The sequence below is a fragment of the Echinops telfairi genome, unplaced genomic scaffold (genome assembly GCF_000313985.2).
Source record: "Echinops telfairi isolate 266 unplaced genomic scaffold, ASM31398v2 ScPeMD7_21;HRSCAF=78, whole genome shotgun sequence".
NCBI lineage: Eukaryota > Metazoa > Chordata > Mammalia > Afrosoricida > Tenrecidae > Echinops > Echinops telfairi.
Genome location: NW_022103918.1, coordinates 4,738,241 through 4,753,129, shown reverse-complemented (window position 1 = coordinate 4,753,129; position 14,889 = coordinate 4,738,241). Strand labels below are relative to the sequence as shown.

Sequence of the window (14,889 nt, the reverse complement as noted above, 5' to 3'; positions counted from 1 at the left end):
CTACATATAACCTCCCCTCTGGGGGATGGGCAACAGAAGGGTGGGTGAAGGGAGATGCCGGGCAGTGTAAGATAAGATAAAATAATAATTTATAAATTATTAAGGGTTCATGAGGGAGGGGGGAGTGGGGAGGAAGGGGGGGGGAAGGAAAATGATCAAATTCCAGGAACCCAAGAGGAAAGCAAATTTTGAGAATGATGATGGCAACAAATGTATAAATGTGCTTTACACAATTGATGTATGGATGAATTGTGATCAATTGTATGAGCCCCAATAAAAAGATTTAAAAAAATACAATTGACCTGATAACCACAAGGTCAACAGTTCAAAACACCAGACTGCTCCAGAGGAAAAAAGATGGGACTTTCTACTCCTGTGAAGGGTTACAGTTCCACAAAGACATAGGGGCAGTTCTACCTGTCCTATAGGGTTGCTATGAGTTGGAATCAACTAACTGGCAGTGATTTTTGTTGGTTGTTTTGGTGGGAGAGGAGGGATTCCTATTTGTTAAAAAGCATCCATGTGCAGTATTCCTGTTATACTAGTACTAGGTAATTAAGGCAGACCCCAAGAAGTGTTTTGAGGGCAGACAGCATTACATGCATGGCTACAAAGCAAAGTTCTACTGTGACATTATGAAGTTGAAGATGGGCTTATTCCTTATATATACATAATTAAAACCTTAGGGAGGAAATATAATTGTAGTGGAATTCGTGCTAATGGAGAGGTAGAGTTTTAGTTGTGGCTGCGAAATTAATTGTTGGCACCTTTTCTCATTTACTTTTCTCACCTGATAGAAGCAGCCTTTGGCGGAGGCAGCCTAGGTTGTGGTCCCACACTCTGAGGTTGGAAAGAAGGCTGAAGGGGGTGCACCATGGAGACTAGTGCATCCCTACCAGGTTTCCTTTACCATTTAGGAAAGCGAATTGTTGCTTTCCATTCTGCCCCAATTTAACACTGATAGGCACCACACCAGTAGCCAGCAACCCTCCGACTTCTCTGAGGGGCAGAGCTAAGGCAGGAGAGAATGAAAACCACCTTGCTCTAACTCTCTTGGCAGAGCCAGCATGCCACTCTGTGTCCTGGTAGGAATGACTGCCAGCTCACCATCTTCCACCAAGCCAGGTCATACCAGTCCTCTCTCCACCCAAGGATTTCATACTGTTTCACAAAACTGATGGATTGGGTGTCACTCTGCTATTTTCTAGATGAAATTTTGAAGAAGAGAAACAATAGAACTTGTTCATTAATCACCTTGATAAGAACCTTTACCTGATCTATGCAATCAGCTTTAAAATAGAAAACTTAGATCAGATTATGGCTAAATCCTTTTCTTCCCCTAGTCATTCTATGATTGTAAGGGATGAAACTCGATATATAGAAACACCAAACAAGAAGAGGTATGCCTGGAGATGTACAATAGTTTACTGAAGGCAATATCTGTTAAGCAGTTTCCATGAAATTGATTCTGACTCAGAGTGATCCTGTGTGGGTCAGAGTAAAACTGTACTTTACGGAATTTTAAGTTGTTGATTTTTTTGAAGTATATTTCCAAGACTTTCTTCAAAGCTACCTCAGTGTAGATGGAATCTCCATATTTCCAGTTAGAAGTCAAGAAAAGTTGCACCATCTACGGTTGCCAATGAAGGCCATGGTTGTTGGGCGAGGGTGAGAGGCTACAACTTATCATGCTGGTATATGTGATAGAAAATAGCGTGGTCCAGTTTGGGGCTGGACTCACAATCACAGGTAAGTTTGAATCCATTGTTGGTTTTACTGCATCAACTCATCTCATTGAGGGTTTCCTTAAATTTTGCAGACTCTCTACCAAAACATGGTGTAGAGAATCTTAAAAGTACCATGGACTTCCAAAAGAAAGGGACAAATCTCTCTTGGGAAAGAAGTACAACCAGAGTGCTCCTTAGAGATAAGGATGGAGAGGCATCTTTTTATATGGTTGAACATGTTCTCAGGAGAGACAAGTCCCTGGAAGGACAGCGTGCTGGGTAAAGTAGTGGTGCAGCAAAAGAGAGGGAAGCCCTGGACAAGACGGATTGATGTGTTGGTGCAACACTTGGCTCAAACATAAGAATCACTGTGGGAATGACACGGGGCTGCGAGGTGTTTCGTTGTGTTGTGCACAGGGTGGCTATGAGTCAGAACCAACGTGACACCGAACAAAATCTTTTCTCATTTTGTGTTTTTATTCAAGCTTTATTTCGAGGTTTATGACATACAATTTTCTCTATTTTTTAAAAATATATTTTTGCTGATTCATTTGGGGGTAGTTTTAATTTCAAATGAAATCAAATCATAGCATTGATATCATTTCCTGGTTTAGCTTCCCAGCATGTCTATTCTTTCAAATAATATGTGCATACATTTAATTATTAGAATTAAGTAGGGCATGCTCATTTACTCTTACTTGATTTTTCCTATTTGAATTCACATTCCTCTGCTATGACATACAAGTCCTTTACTGGGAGTTCCAAAATTGAATATAAAGTAGGATATGGTGACTTTCACAATATGAAAATCAGTAATACAAAGAACTTGGTGAACAGATGCACACCCCAGTTCACAAAGTGAGTGGGAAACAAGAATCCTTGGAAACGTGACAGCCAGCAACAGAGAGGTCCTGAAATGGGTGTTAGATTATTTTGGAAGGTGTTAGCGGTTCTTCAAATGCATCTGAATAACTGGGAATACAAGATAATTATTCATGGATTTGCCAAAGGGATATTTCTATTAAAAGCTCAATAGCTTCCATAGTACTTATGAAAAGATACTATTCTACAATCAGCAGGGGACTATTTTGATTTGGCACTTGAAAATTCAGTCAGGAAGTAGTCTGAGAGGAAAAATAAAGTATCTTACCTGGATATTTTCCAGATGTGCATATATTGCAGTAGTTGTTTCAGATAAAACTGACTGTGGTCATCTTCATGCTATAGACAGCAGAATATAGTGATATTTAAAGAGTGAATAGGAATGAGTACCCGATAAAGATAGGTCTGTAGCTTCCTGCTGTCATTTTATTCACCTCTTTGATAACCCTCATTCATCGTTTTAATACTTTGTCTTAATGACTTTAGAAGACTATTCTTAACTGGATAGTATGAGTTTCAATAATAAAACAGAAAGCTGAACTTTGGTTGAAGATAAACCTATATGATGGTTGAAACCCTCGTCCTAGCAAGGGCAAACATGAATATCTCCAAGTATGAGTGCGGTATTTCAGGAACCAGTTCGATCGCCATGCATGCATACATTGAGGTCACAGATGCATTGGTAGCAGAAGATTTGACAGATGGCCAGGCCTGCAGGTTAATTCTTGCATTTGTCAGCTTTACCGCATCATGCTATCAAGATGTCACGGTGAAAGAGCTTTCTATTGCATGAGCGTTAAATTGGGCTAATGAATGGCAACTAGGTATAGATTCTCGGAGTTGTGATATAGGATTCCGTTTTCTCCTGAAAGAGCAGTAACTATTGATCCTAAAATTGCATGCTTGTGGTCCACATGTGTGCTTTTTTGCTATCTCTCTTACACGCCCACAGACACAAGCACTAGTGAAATCCTTGACCAGGATTTCTGGAAATGTCATCCATGAGTGTCTTCCGTAAATCTGCAGCCGAGAATGCAAGACATTCCAAGGTGGCCACAGTGTTTCAACACGTGGCATTGCTACATTGGAAAGTACAGTGGCTCCAGTAATGCCTGGAGTACACGGAGTCTTCTGTGTCACTAAAACCCCAATCTATAAGCAGTGGAAATAATTTTATATGATTTAAGGTCAAAATTAAACTATTTGATTTGTTTTGTTAGGAAGAAGAAGGTAACAAAGTTACCTACAAGAGTTAGGTCATTACTATTAACAATCTGCCACGGTTACAAAGACCCACCATAGAAACGTCCGAAGCAAAACTGAACACTGCCATCGACTCGATGCTGACTCACAGCAACCCCATGGAGCAGAGTAGAACTGCCCCTTCGGGTACCGAATATTTTAACTCTTTACAAGAGTAGGCAGTCTCCGCTTTCTCCTAAGAGAATCTGGTGTATTCAAATAGCCCACCTTCCTTATAGTTAGCAGCTCAATGTTTAGCCCATTGCACCACCAGGGTGCCCAGGTACGCTATACGTAAGAGATTTGCTCTTTCGGAATATACAACCACAGCTATTTAGATGGCTGGAACTATTTTTTTGTGCATACACTAATTCTGGAGGAAAGTGTGATAATAGTAAAGCATACTTGTTCTCTTCTGCTTGTACCAGAGTAAATTACATTTTAGAAGAGAAGAGAAAATACAAAATGAGAAACAGAATCAAAGGCAGAGGTAATAACATTTGCACTGCAATAGTTGACAGCCACTTTCTCTAAGAAGTTAAAACTGAAGAAAGCATATAAAAAGTATGAATTACATTTGTCCTTCTTATAATATTCATTTTAAAAATTTACATTATCTTGTTTCCAGAAATATTTTGTAGATAGTGGGGATCAGGTTATTTTTTAATCATAATTTACTAGAAAATAGTACTTCAAGTCACTAAAGTGGTTGAAAGATAGTTTCGGAGATTTTCCTTGAGTTATACCATTTATTTTCCTCCAAAGAAAAGGCAGTGCTTTAGCCTTAAGGGAAAGTTATTGTTAATGTAAGATTTTTCTCTTTATAATCCGAATTGTACAATGATACATTTCTGTGGATATTTCCTTCAGATAGAAGAAAGAACTAATTTTAAAAATTATTATCTACTCTACTGCTATCAATTTTGTATAAAATTTGTAGTGACAAGATTGAAAATAAAGAGACTTAATCATTCATATCACTTTTAATCAGATGGGGATTAAAATGTTTTAATGGTAGGCTGATCTCTAAAGTTGGTCAACATACTGTATAAAGAATTTTGTGGAATACGAGTTCAATGATCATATTTTAGAATAAAATTATTCAGTATAATAGAGGAAAAGGCAACTAAGATGAATTAATCTGTACAATACTATTGACAGTTAGAAAACTAAAGTATTTACCCAAAGGTAATGGTGTCGATACATTTATTAGAATTAAAATCATTATGTGAAAAAATAATCTCAAAGTAATTGCATTCTGTTTTACTAGAAAGAAAATATAAGCATTCTTAGATGTTTGGCTTACATATATATTTACTTATATTTTTCACACATTCTAAAAAAGATAGAATTTTTATACAAATGTAAAGAATAAAACAGGAAAATATTCACTCTTTATCATGTGTACATAGAAGATAAATTATTTTAAATATAGCAATTCAGATAATGAAGAGGGTTTATGATCACAGTTATATTAAATTAATGATGTTACCACATGTACTTTAGAAAGAAAATAATATGAAACTTTTATGAAAATGAATTTTATAATTCGTTTTATAAAGTGTCTTGATAAATATGCCACTTAGAATTGAGATCAAAATATAACCTGCTTATGGAAAGTATAATGAGCATTAAATTATTACAACAACAATGATCTATTTGAGTGTAATATATATGCTATTTCTGTGTAATATACTAATGTCTACAACTTTTAACTGTACATAGGTTCACTGAATTGTTCCTCTACTTTGTTGGGTGATTCTTGAAGGCAAGTACAATCTATTGCATGGAAAAGTATTCAATAACATTTTTGAATTAATGAATTATTATTTGATGTTGTTGCTGTTAGGGGTTCTAGAGCTGGTTGCTACCCCCAGCAACCCTACACACAGAGTCCAAAACACAGCTGAGTCCTGGGCCAGCCTCACCGTTGTTCTTCTGATGCCCATTGTTGCAGCCATGGTGTCAATCTGTCTCGTTGAGGGCTTTTCTCTTTTTTGATACCCCCAACCCTCTTTACACAGTATTACATGTTCCTCCAGGGACTGGTCTCTCCTGATAACATGTCCAAAGTATGTAAGACAAAGTTTGGGATGCTTGTCTATAAGGAGCCCTCTGGCTATACTTCTTCCAAGACAGATTTGCTTGTCTTGGTAGCAGTCCATGGTCCTTTTGATATTATTTTCCATTAACACAATTCTTAGATGGTCTTCTTATTCAAAGTCCAACTTTCACATGCATCTGAAGCAATTGAAAATACCATGGCCTGGGTCAGGTACACTTTAGTCCTCAAAATAACATCCTTGCTTTTTAATAATCCTCTATTTTTACCTAATGCAACTCATCTTTTGATCTCTTGACTTCGGCTTCCTGGACATTGATTCTAGATCCAAGCAAGACAAAATCCTTGACATTTTTTAATCTTCTCTCCATTTATCACGGTGTTACCTATTGGTCCAGATGTGAGAATTTGGGGTCTTTTTTCATAGAGTTGTAATCCATACTGAAGGCTATCTTCCTTGTCTTCCTCAGCAAGCACTTCCAGTCCTCCTTATTTTCAGCAAGCAAGGTTGTGTCACCTGCATACCACAGGTTATCAGTTAGCCTTCCTCCAATCCTGATGCCACGTTCTTCATATAATATAGATTCTCTGATGATTTTCTTAACATATGGTCTGAATAAATATGATGAGAAGATATAACCTTGATAAAAACTTTTATTTATACTAAACCATGTAGCATTCCCTCGTTCTAGCTATACAACTGTCTCTTGATCCATGTATAAGTTTCCCATAAGCACAATGAAGTGTTTTGGAATTCCCATTTTTCCAAGGTCATCCATAGTTTGTTATCCACACAGTCTATGCCTTGGTAGTCAATGAAACACAAGTAAACATCTTTCAGCCAAGATCCATCTGAAATCAACAATGATATCTCTTATTTACATCGTCTTCTGAATTTGGTTTGAAACTCTGGCATCTCCTACTACCGTCACTGGATGATCTTCTGCAAAATTTTACTTGCATGTTTTATCAATGATATTGTCCTATAATTTGAGCATTCTGTTGAGTTGCCTTTCTTGGAATGAGGACAAATGAGGATCTTCTCCAGTTAGTTGGTCAATTACCTGTCTTCCAAATTTCCTGGCATAGACAAGTGAGTGCTTCCAGAGTTTCACCAGCTTGTTAAAGCATTTCATTTGATATTCCATCAATTCATGGAGCCGTGTGTTTGGCTAATGCTTTCAGTAAATCTTCAACCTTGTCCTTCCTCACCATTTGCTCCTGCTCAAATACTACCTTTTGAAATGGTGAACCGTCGACTAGTTCTTTGGGGTATAGTTACTCTATATTCTTCATTTTTAAAAATTATTGCAGTTTACAATATGATGAGCATGTCCTTCCTTTTGGTCTGCCTGACTCTCTAGGCCTTTGCATGTTTCATTAAAATATTTTACTTTGTCTTCTCCAGCTGCCCTTGGAAATTTTCTATTCAGTTCTTTGACTTCATCTTTTCTTCTCTTTACTTAACGACTCTGCACTTAAGAGCAAGTTTCAGAACCTCTTCTGACATCCACTTTGATATTGTCTGTTTTGTCCTGTCTTTTAAATGTAACTTTTCTTTCTTCATCAGTGATGCTCTTCCATTGCTCATCAGGTTTTCTGTCATTGTTGTTCAATGTATCACATCGGTTATTGAGATGTTCTGAAAATTCAGGTGGGACATACCACACCCAATGTAATATTTTGGCTCTCTTGGACTGTTATAATTTTCTTCAGCTTTTCCTTGAACTTACAAATGTGCAACTGGTCTGTTCCTCAGTCATACCCTGGCATAGTTTCAGCTTCTGATATTAAGTTTCTCTATCATGCCTTCCAACAGACATAGGCAATCTGATTTCTGTGTATGCTATTTGGAGAAGTTCATATACATAGCTGCCTTTTATGTTCTTGAAAAAAAAAGGTATTGACTATGAAAAAGTCATTGGTCTTGTAAAAGTCTCCCATGCTATCATCAGCTTTGTTTCTATCACCCAATCCATATTTTTCAATTACTATTTCTTCTTCTCTGTTTCCAACTTTTGCATTCCAATCACCAATAATTATCAATGCACCTTGATTGCATGTTTGATCAATTTCCAGTGAAATCATTGGTAGAATTCTTCAATTTATTCATAGATAGCTTTTGTGGTTAGTGCATAAATTTTAATAATAATTGTACTGATGCGTTTTCCTTGAAGGCAAAGACATATAATCATATCACAGCATTGTGTTTCAAGATTGATCTTCCAGTGTGCTTTTTGGAAATTAATGCTTCAATCTCCTTCTTGATTGTATTATTCCTGGCATAGTAAATCATATGATTTTCTGACTCATAATGGCCAATACAGTCTGTTTCAACTCACTAATGCCTGGCATATTAATCTTTATGTGTTCCAGTTAATTTTTGATGACTTTCAATTTTCCTAGATTCATACTTTGCACATTCCCAGTTCTGATGTCTGGTCTTAGTCCATGAAACAGAGTGAGTAATGTTTGATAATTATCTATAAAATACTTACCACAGTAAAGTTTTAATAAACCATAATATCTTCTCCTTTGGAATTTGATGCTAAAAAATCCCGAAAAAATCAGAGTGTAGGGAAATGGACACATGGATGCCATTTTTATAGTCTGTGTGAGTTACATTTCTTCCAATCAGGAGTCTGCACCACTTTAATACCCCGGACCTTTAGTTCAATGACAGCTGACTCTTCTTGATTTTGTTCTTTACTCTATAACTACTCATTAGTGCAGGGCCTAGTACAAAGCAGTTATGTAACACATATTTACTGAATGAGTAAAGGATGTACAAGAAAACTGTGCCATCAGACACCTTGTCCATTCTTAAATAAAAGTGTCAGTGCTAGGAGTAATTGTGAATGAGAAAATGTATTTATATTATTTTCATACAAATTACTGAATTGGCCAACAATATATTTTCTATACGAGATAAAAGCTGAAAAGTTGAACCATAATTCATAAAAGAATATTTATAATATTTCATTCTAACTACTATACAAGTAATATTTTCAAAATAAGAATTCCTGGTGATAACTATACATTATATACACAGAGATGACTGGGTATAGCCTGTCTCTTGGTAGCCTTATATATAATGAGCTTTACAGTCAGAGTAGCTTTTCCCATGTTTCATACCCTTTAAATAGGAGCCATGAAACTTGAATTTTCACTCACTCACAATTATTCTTTACATCATATATATGTATATGATGGAAAGTATATATACAATCTTGGAATATATATATATATATATATAAATAATAAATAAAATATATATATATTCTGCTGCAGGATTATTTTGAATTAAAACATGCAAAGCACTGATAAAAGTGAGGGGACATTGATATATACTTTATATATCATTGTCCAGAGTTTGGGCTGTGTGTGTAGATTTTGTAACCCTGGAAGGCACAGTGATTAAATGCTTAGTTTCTAACTCAAAAGCATGACTGTTCAAACATACCAACCATTCTGTGGAAGAAATATGTGGGAATTTGCTTTGGCAAACATCATGACCTTGGAAGATCTATGTAGTAGTAATACTTCATTGTAAAAGTTGAGTTCGAATTGTCTCAACAGCAATGCCTTTTATTTTTAATGTATGTATCGTTGTGGTGGAAAGCAAAATAAGACAAAGGAAACAACTCACACACAGAATTTGAGCATTTGTGATGAAACTCACGTCCAAAACTTTTAGAGTAGTTCATGAATGCTAAGCACATTTGCTCTTCATGTGCATATAACTTACTAACACAAGGAAGCGGTTATTAGCTATAGCCATGCTCCCCTGCTTTGCTGATAGTATTATAACCTTGGGCAAGTGATAGGTCCTCCGTGTCAGTACATTTTCTTATTTTTATAGCATATTTATCTGAATTATTTTGGAGATTAGTGTGAAAATTGTGTTGACGTCTCAGGCATAAATACATGGTCAATACATCCCATAAAATAATAGAGGGATATGTTTTAAAAATAAACCTTATTTTACACAAGAATGAAATGCTAATGCTTTGCATATTACTATCATTAAGTTATATTTTTAAACAACATGCAATATCTAAACCAGATTAAACATTAGAATTACATATTTTTGTCTTCTATTTAAAAAAACATAATTAGCTTATCCCTATTGTAGATACATAAAAAGATTTTAGGTTTATTAATCTAGAGATTACATGCTGCATTTAAAAACGTTTCTTTGTACAGAATTCAGGTGCATAGTCCTGGTGCTGTCAACACCAGCTGAGCTGGATAAGAGATCTAAAACATATTCCTAAACAACTCTCTTTTGGCCTCATTATGTTACATTCCACATAGATATACTGTAACCTAATGCACAATCTGACATTTTTATGATGAAACACCTCAGATTAGGGAAAAAGAAAACGCATGCATTGGTATCTGTTATCTGATGTAAATGACAGGATGATGGGATTTTTGCTTAAAGCAGGTAATTGGAAGAGTCGACAGATAAAAACTGCCAAAATATCAAAGTTCACTGCACACTGTGCAATTTGGGTTGGAAGTAACTCAAGACATCACACAGGGAATAAAAATTGCATCTAACAGCATGAAATACTGTCATTAAATCACAGTAATCCTTTTCTAGGTTTTAAAAAATATATTCCGAATATTAATCTGTCCTGATTTTAAGTTATACTCTTGCACACAAAAAACAGTCTTCAAATAGAACAAGAATTGCTATTTTTCTCTCTTCAATGACTCCCCTTCATACTTTATATTTCATTCATTCATGATTTGATATCTGAATAGTATGAATATGAAGAGAATATGAATTTCTCCCACACTATTTTTCCAAAAGACCAATTTATTTGTTTTTCACTGAGGTTGCAGTAGGGTGTTCATGTGATTGCTTTAGCACAAATTGCTAACAGGTATTCTGATAAAGACATCCTTATGCTTAAAAAAATGCTCAAATGAACATGTATTTACCCATGTAGATAGTTCTGTATTGGCAAAGATCCATCAAATAAGAATACTATTCTTAAAATGATCAATTTTCTAATTGAAACCACGTAATTAAAGTCTTACCTTTCTAGATAACTGTGTTGGAACTTCCCTATTTTTCTGCAGCTGAAGGTGAATAACAGTTTTATCTTTCTGAAATATTTTGTGGCTCCCCAGACAGCAATCACTGAACAGAAACAAACCAAGAAAACAATCATTGCTTTGCATAACAACCTCAGCTGTCTGTTTTCCTCCTTTGACTTCATTGTCTTCTCTCCTTGGAACTTACGACATACGTGTGTGTGTGTGTGTGTGTGTGTGTGTGTGTGTGTGTGTCTGTGTAAATATGTATAGTAGAGCCCTTCATCTTATTCATTTAAAAAGGGCTCAAAATAAAAAATAAACTCACTACCAATTCAAAAGTGACCACCGAGGGCGGGGCAGACTCTCCCTAGGTTCCATGAAAGCCTCCTCTTTCTCCATCAGAGCTGCTGCTGTTCCCAGCCGCTCTCCTCTGTTAGTCGTTCAATGTGTTACTCACAGTGCCACCAGGGCTCCTCTTAAAATGACCGTAGTGGAAATATGTTCAAGAGCAATTAGTTAGAAATGGATTAGTAATTCTTACGTCGGTTCCTAATAATTGTGATAAAGAGGAATGCTTTACCTATCCATAATTAGCTTCATACATTTCAAAGCTTGGCGGTCTAATTGATGCCTCAAAGTCTACTGGGGACCAACCTATTATGGAAGAAGAACGGATTGGGGTAAAAATGATATGGGTTTTAAAAACAGATTTATTATCTCTAGACCAGATGGCCTTAAACTAAGTATCTTCAGCTTCAGACATGGGATATTGATGTCTACACATCACAGAATTAACAAGATTAAATAATAAAAGTGCACACACCTATTTTAGTAATTTCTTAGTAGTCCATTTTACCTCACCCTTCTCTAAATATTTATTGAGCATCAGTTTAATGCTGACCATAATGAATTACCATATATGCTCGAGTATCAGCCGACCCGAATATCAGCTGAGGCACCTAATTTTACCACCAAACCTGCATAAAAATTGTGCTGAAAAACTAGGCTTATACACGAGTATATACAGTAGTCTTTTGAAACGTATGCTTATTATTTGAAAGAGAATATGATCTCTCTGCCAGGAAATGGCTGCTTTAGACACTGGCATGGGCAGAATCTTTCCCAAAGATCTAGTCCATGGGCTATCCTTAGAATCTTCAAAATGTACTCGAATTTCTCTCTCTCTCTCTCTTTACACCAACTCCAGATTTCATAACTGGGTTTTGTCTTTGAGGTCTATTTTCCTTTGTCAGTCCTAGGAATCAATTTAATAAGTGATCTACTTTGCTTGAAAATCCCTTTACTAAGTATGTTGAAGCCCTCTACAACAGGCCAATAATACCAGCCTTCTATGTGGCTAATTTCCTCTTCTTTAGCTGAATGTCTTTATTGCACTGTCCTGTGTAGTTATGATTCCTAGGATTGCTGCATGAAACATAGGATTTACAGTTAAATTGGATTTTAGATAAACCATGATTTCTTTAGTATAGTATTGGAGATATACTAGAAAAATTATTCGTGCTTATTGAAATTCTACTTTAACAGGAGATTCTGTATTTATAATTGCTAAATTTGGCAATCTTGCCCCAAACTTATTTTTGACTATTTGATGACAGTTCAATAGGCTAAATTTTAACTATAAAGTATTATATTCTATCATTCATAAGAATTTTCACTATAAAGTGACATAGTCCATATGGCTTCTCCTCCATGGAAAAAAAAAAGTACCTAAAACTAAGTCTTGATCCTTCTATCCTCTTTGCGTGTGTGTGTGTGTGTGTGTGTGTGTGTGTGTGTGTGTGTGTGTGTTGGGTAGTCTTGGTTTAATTATCAGATATGGGCATTCTTTTTTTATCTACATGTTTCCTCTTAAAAAAAAAAAAAAAGAAAAACCACAGTTCAAAACCACCAGGCTTTCAGAGGAAGAAAGATGAGGCTTTTTATTTTCATCAAGTTACAATCTCAGAAACCCACAGGGGCAGTTCTACCCTAACTGATGCTATCTGTAGGAGTCAGCATCCATTTGACAAGAGAGTGAAAATGAGAGAGAGATTTATTTAGTCTATAGTTAGAAAGCCTTAAGCTATTCTCTGAAACTTTGCCTTCAATCAGATGATTTATATTGATACCATCTATGCTATTTTACATTTATATTAACCTTTTTATTTTTCAGATTTTTCCTTTCTTTGTTGGGATTGAGTGTTCTTTGAACTTCCCCTTGATTTATCATCAGAAGCTTATATGTAATAAACTTGCATTAAATCTTCTAATGATCACCTTAATTTTTTTAAAGCAAAGTTATTTTACAGCTTTTCAGTTACAATCTGGACTTGATAATTATTTAAATTTTGGAGCTTAATTTGACTTTAATCCAATTATTTTCTCATTGGCTAACAACTGCTCTTATAGGTGATCATTTGAAATTATAGTTCCATATTCTTTATCTTTTTGTGAGGGAGCCAGAATAGGGACTAAGGGGGGTTGTCTCCCCCTGCCTGCATAAGGCTACACCAAGGGGCTGGAAAGCAACCAGGCACCCATTAGATGCCTAAGGAAAGATCCAAACAGAGCATGCTCAGACACAAGCCTCTGAGGCCCAGTGGGAGGTCCACCTGCGCCCACAGACTAGGTCCAGCCACATGACATCACACAGGTGGGCCTAAACTCAGCCAGTAGAATAGGCCAATACCCTCAACCACACCTCCCCCAGCCAGCGTGGAAGGGAGGGAATGAAAGCTGGTGACCCTGCCAGCTCTCTCTCTCTCTCTCTCTCTAGTTCTAGTGTGCTCTGCAGGCAGAGGGGAGGAATCTCTCCCATGTGTGAGTGCACATGTGCTGCTTGGTCCTGAGGCCCGAACTCCCACCCGTTCCTCTCTCTTGGCTGCTGGATTTCCTAGTTCCCGAAGCATCAGTTCATGGTTCTGTTCTGGTATTCTTTCTACGTGAGGCGCTCAGCATGAACCCCCACAGGCAGGCACACTTTCCAAAATCAGCATGCGCTTTTTGAGACTGTAAAGCCTTAAATTTCCATTTTCCTCATAAAAGTCACTTGGATTACAAACATGCTTCTGCTGCGTGATTTCTTTCAGCAACGGGAAGCAAGAACCGAGGTCTCCCAACCCAGATACTTAACACTTGTACATGATGAAATCAAGAAAAATAGAAAGACCAAGAAAATTAAAAGGGAAGACCAAGTACAAATTGTAAAACAAATATATACCTTTAAACATTTTCTGTTTTAAACTTAATGTAAGTAGCTATAGTTAAGGTTTGGATGTAGAATAAAGCCTTTGAGGTTGAAGGAAAGTTCTATTAGTTACATTTTGTTGTCATCTTTCTAAAAGATCCCTGGTGGATTAAAAAATATTTCGGTAGTAGGAACAGGGTTGTTAGTCAGAGACTAGCATGGGAGGGAGAGGTGAGAATGGTTTCTGAACATAGCCCTCCAGCACAGAGGAATATGAAGGGCAGAACAAAACACATTTCCTTATCAGTGGAAGAGGCTGATATATTGGAGATAATAAAATGGATGGGTGAAGAAAGCCACTCGCGTTGGAAACAAGAGCACAGCAGGAAGCGGGAGGTGCTGGGGTGCACATCTCTGGAAAGAGGATGTACATTCCAAAGGACCAATGGTAGAACGTGTCCCAGAAAGTCTATGGTGGGAAGTCCCCAAGAGCAGAAAATAGAGTCCAACTTTACAGTTTGTCAGACCTTTTAGAATAGTTAAGCAGTGAGTCCCCCAGAGAAAGATGGGGCATTCTGCTTGTGTTAGTCTGGGTACTTTAGAGAAACAAATCCCACAGAAACCTAATATGCACAAGACAGTTTTATATAAAGGTTAAGTGCACATCAAGAAAACATCCCAACCCAGTGCTGCCCAAGCTGACAAATCCACATTAACCTGTATGTCTGACACCAATC

The 14,889-nt window shown here is 36.7% G+C and overlaps 1 protein-coding gene across 3 annotated transcripts in view; it reads right to left on the bottom strand.

Moving 5' to 3' along the window:
- The window catches only part of PIK3C2G (phosphatidylinositol-4-phosphate 3-kinase catalytic subunit type 2 gamma), a 471,530-nt gene that overhangs the window by 371,353 nt on the left and 85,288 nt on the right, over positions 1 to 14,889 (bottom strand). For 2 of the 3 annotated variants that reach the window (XM_045288491.1, XM_045288490.1), the window contains exons 6-7: positions 10,966 to 11,068; positions 2,878 to 2,948 (exon numbers count right to left, since the gene is read on the bottom strand). The exons of the other annotated variant lie outside the window; for it this stretch is intronic. In XM_045288491.1, the coding sequence (XP_045144426.1) occupies positions 2,878 to 2,948; positions 10,966 to 11,068 (174 nt within the window). The remainder of the gene's footprint in view (positions 1 to 2,877; positions 2,949 to 10,965; positions 11,069 to 14,889) is intronic. 3 annotated transcript variants of the gene reach the window in all.